A 2,331-nucleotide genomic window follows, 5' to 3' on the forward strand; every position below is an offset into this window, starting at 1 on the left:
CTCATCCTCCGCCCCCCCCCCCCCCGATTAAAGTCCCAAGTAAGCACGAGGGAGGTGTTAATTTGATCATCAATCTTGATCGAAAGGGATTTCTTTTAATGTCAAAAGTTCTTTACTTTTGTCATATAAATTCAAGTTTACCAAGAGATTTCTTTTGTCAACAGGCGAAAAAAATCTAAAAAATTAAGTTTACAAAGAAGGAAGTACGGAAAGAAATATTATATTACAAGACATTTTATAGCACATGGTAAAATGCGGCCAATTTCGCCTTTGTGATCGCCAAATAATCAAAGAATCAAACGGCCCAAACTACATACGTATTGAATAGCCGACTAACTACAACGAATTATCAAATGATAGATGCATATATTTGTTGATTTAGCAACTTCTCTAAGCGGTTCTGCATTCTACAGGGAGACCCTGGGGAAATCGCTTTGTGTCAGTGCAGTAATTGTAAATCATGTAATTCTTTTGCACCCACTTCAGCTTGTTTTGACTTGATGAATCAAGCTCCTGCGAAAACCAGGCTCTGCTTCTGGACTTAGAGGAAGCGCAAGATGATTTTCCATTAGACCAGAGACAAGCATCAGCTTTGAAGTTTCTGTAAGAAGCAGTGAAGGGAGCATGTGTCCAATCTGTCTTAACAAGGCCACCTCTCGTAGCCCAGTCATCAGCATTCCAAAGAGAAGAGTATATTCTCATTGGCTGATTCTTTGGGAATGGCACTCCAATTGATTCTGAGTTTTTGAATTCTCTTATAGGTGTGCCATCAACAGAGAAGCTGGAAATTACAAGGCAAAAACTCGTAAGTCTAACTGAATTGATTAATGAGAAGGAAATTAGGCAAACATAGTTAGGATTTAAGGAAAATACTTACACAATGCGCTGAGGATTCCAGAGGATGGAATAGGTGTGGAAAGCAGCTGTGGGGTCAAACCAGAGGTGAAATTGTTGCTCTCTGTTTCCTTTTCCATTTGTGAATACATTCGTATGAAGAGTATAAGGATCGCCACTTAAATTCCCCAAGAATTCGAAGTCTATCTCATCCCATGTTGATCCTGGTGATTTTAACTGCATGGAAAAGAAAGCCTACGTATCAGATGCATGATGATCATAAGTCGCTATTTTGCATTAATAATGCTGTACAGGGGAACTTACATAATAAGCAGTAACAGTGCCAGCAGAGTTGCCAGGGACTAGTTTGAGTTGCATATCAATCTTGCCGAATAGATATTCATTCTTGGACTGGAAACCTGAGCCAGAGGCTTTATCAAGGGAAAGCGTAAGAAACTGGCCGTTGTTGTGTATCTTGGCACGCCCATCTCCCCAAGTGATGTCAAAATCTTGGTAGAAGCTACCAGCAGAGGCAACCATCAAAGTACCAAGCACTAGAAACAAATGCAACATTGAAGCCATCGATGCGTAGCAGTTGAGTTAACCGAAAGAACTTCGTAGTTTGAAAGGGAAGAGATGAATGCCATTAGGACCACGGTTTGGCATTTATAGCATGATTAAGCTAAGCAGAGGAAAGTGATGGGGAAGGCCCAGTCCAGTGAGCTGGGCTCTGGCCAGTTGTTTGAGAAAAGTGTAACAATAAAATAAATAGCTGTACAGGCCACTAGCAAATATGACTCAACCTGGCCAGTGCTTCAAAAATAACCAGGAAGGTTTTATTATAACACGCGGTTTGCATTAAATTTTTTAAATTTTATTATATCACGCAGTACTTGCGTCGATGCTGCCCGGGTTCCCATCGCCAGCTAAGAGTCTGACATGCTAGTACCAAGATGGTCCAATGACTCCAATATTATCCAACAGCCGCCATTAAGATAACATCCATTATCCATAACAAGTATTTTGGAACATATAAGACAAAGAAATAAGGAATTTAGGTACAGAGTGTTAAAAGTTCAATACCAATTTCATGATCCAATCTATTTATATTTGTCCAAACTCCAAATTCAAAGTTCAATCCATGAAAAATTCAAGAATTATGTAGAGAATGATAAATATTTTTACTCTAAAAATATCTAATGATCGTAAAATTATCTAATTCTAAATATTTTTCAAATATTTAGAGATATTTTATGAAATATGGTTGTCATATTTTTGTAATTTAATATTTTGTGTGGTTTGTATTAATTCTAAGTTACTATAAATACCCCTAAATTTTTTGTTGTTGGCATCAAGTGGAGAATGAAGAATTAATAAAGAGAGAAAGAAGAGTGAGAAGTGATTGTTGTTGTGTCTCTTATAAAATATCAATAAAATTCTTCGGTTGCTCAAATAATTTTAACGGGCGGATCATATGGCTTAATTTCTGTATATATT

General features: G+C 37.5%; 1 protein-coding gene and 1 pseudogene across 1 annotated transcript; both read right to left on the reverse strand.

The window, feature by feature from the left end:
- The window catches only part of LOC18035690, a 7,576-nt pseudogene extending 6,148 nt beyond the window's left edge, over positions 1 to 1,428 (reverse strand).
- LOC18035691 (xyloglucan endotransglucosylase/hydrolase protein 22) lies at positions 217 to 1,423 on the reverse strand. The gene is made up of 3 exons (XM_006425146.2): positions 1,159 to 1,423; positions 878 to 1,071; positions 217 to 781 (listed from the first exon to the last, which is right to left on the reverse strand). The coding sequence occupies exons 1-3, from the start codon at positions 1,414 to 1,416 to the stop codon at positions 391 to 393; spliced, it is 843 nt and encodes a 280-aa protein (XP_006425209.1). The 5' UTR covers positions 1,417 to 1,423; the 3' UTR covers positions 217 to 390.
- Positions 1,429 to 2,331: the final 903 nt, after the last annotated feature.

This window comes from Citrus clementina, unplaced genomic scaffold, assembly GCF_000493195.1.
Source record: "Citrus clementina cultivar Clemenules unplaced genomic scaffold, Citrus_clementina_v1.0 scaffold_73, whole genome shotgun sequence".
Classification (NCBI taxonomy): domain Eukaryota; kingdom Viridiplantae; phylum Streptophyta; class Magnoliopsida; order Sapindales; family Rutaceae; genus Citrus; species Citrus x clementina.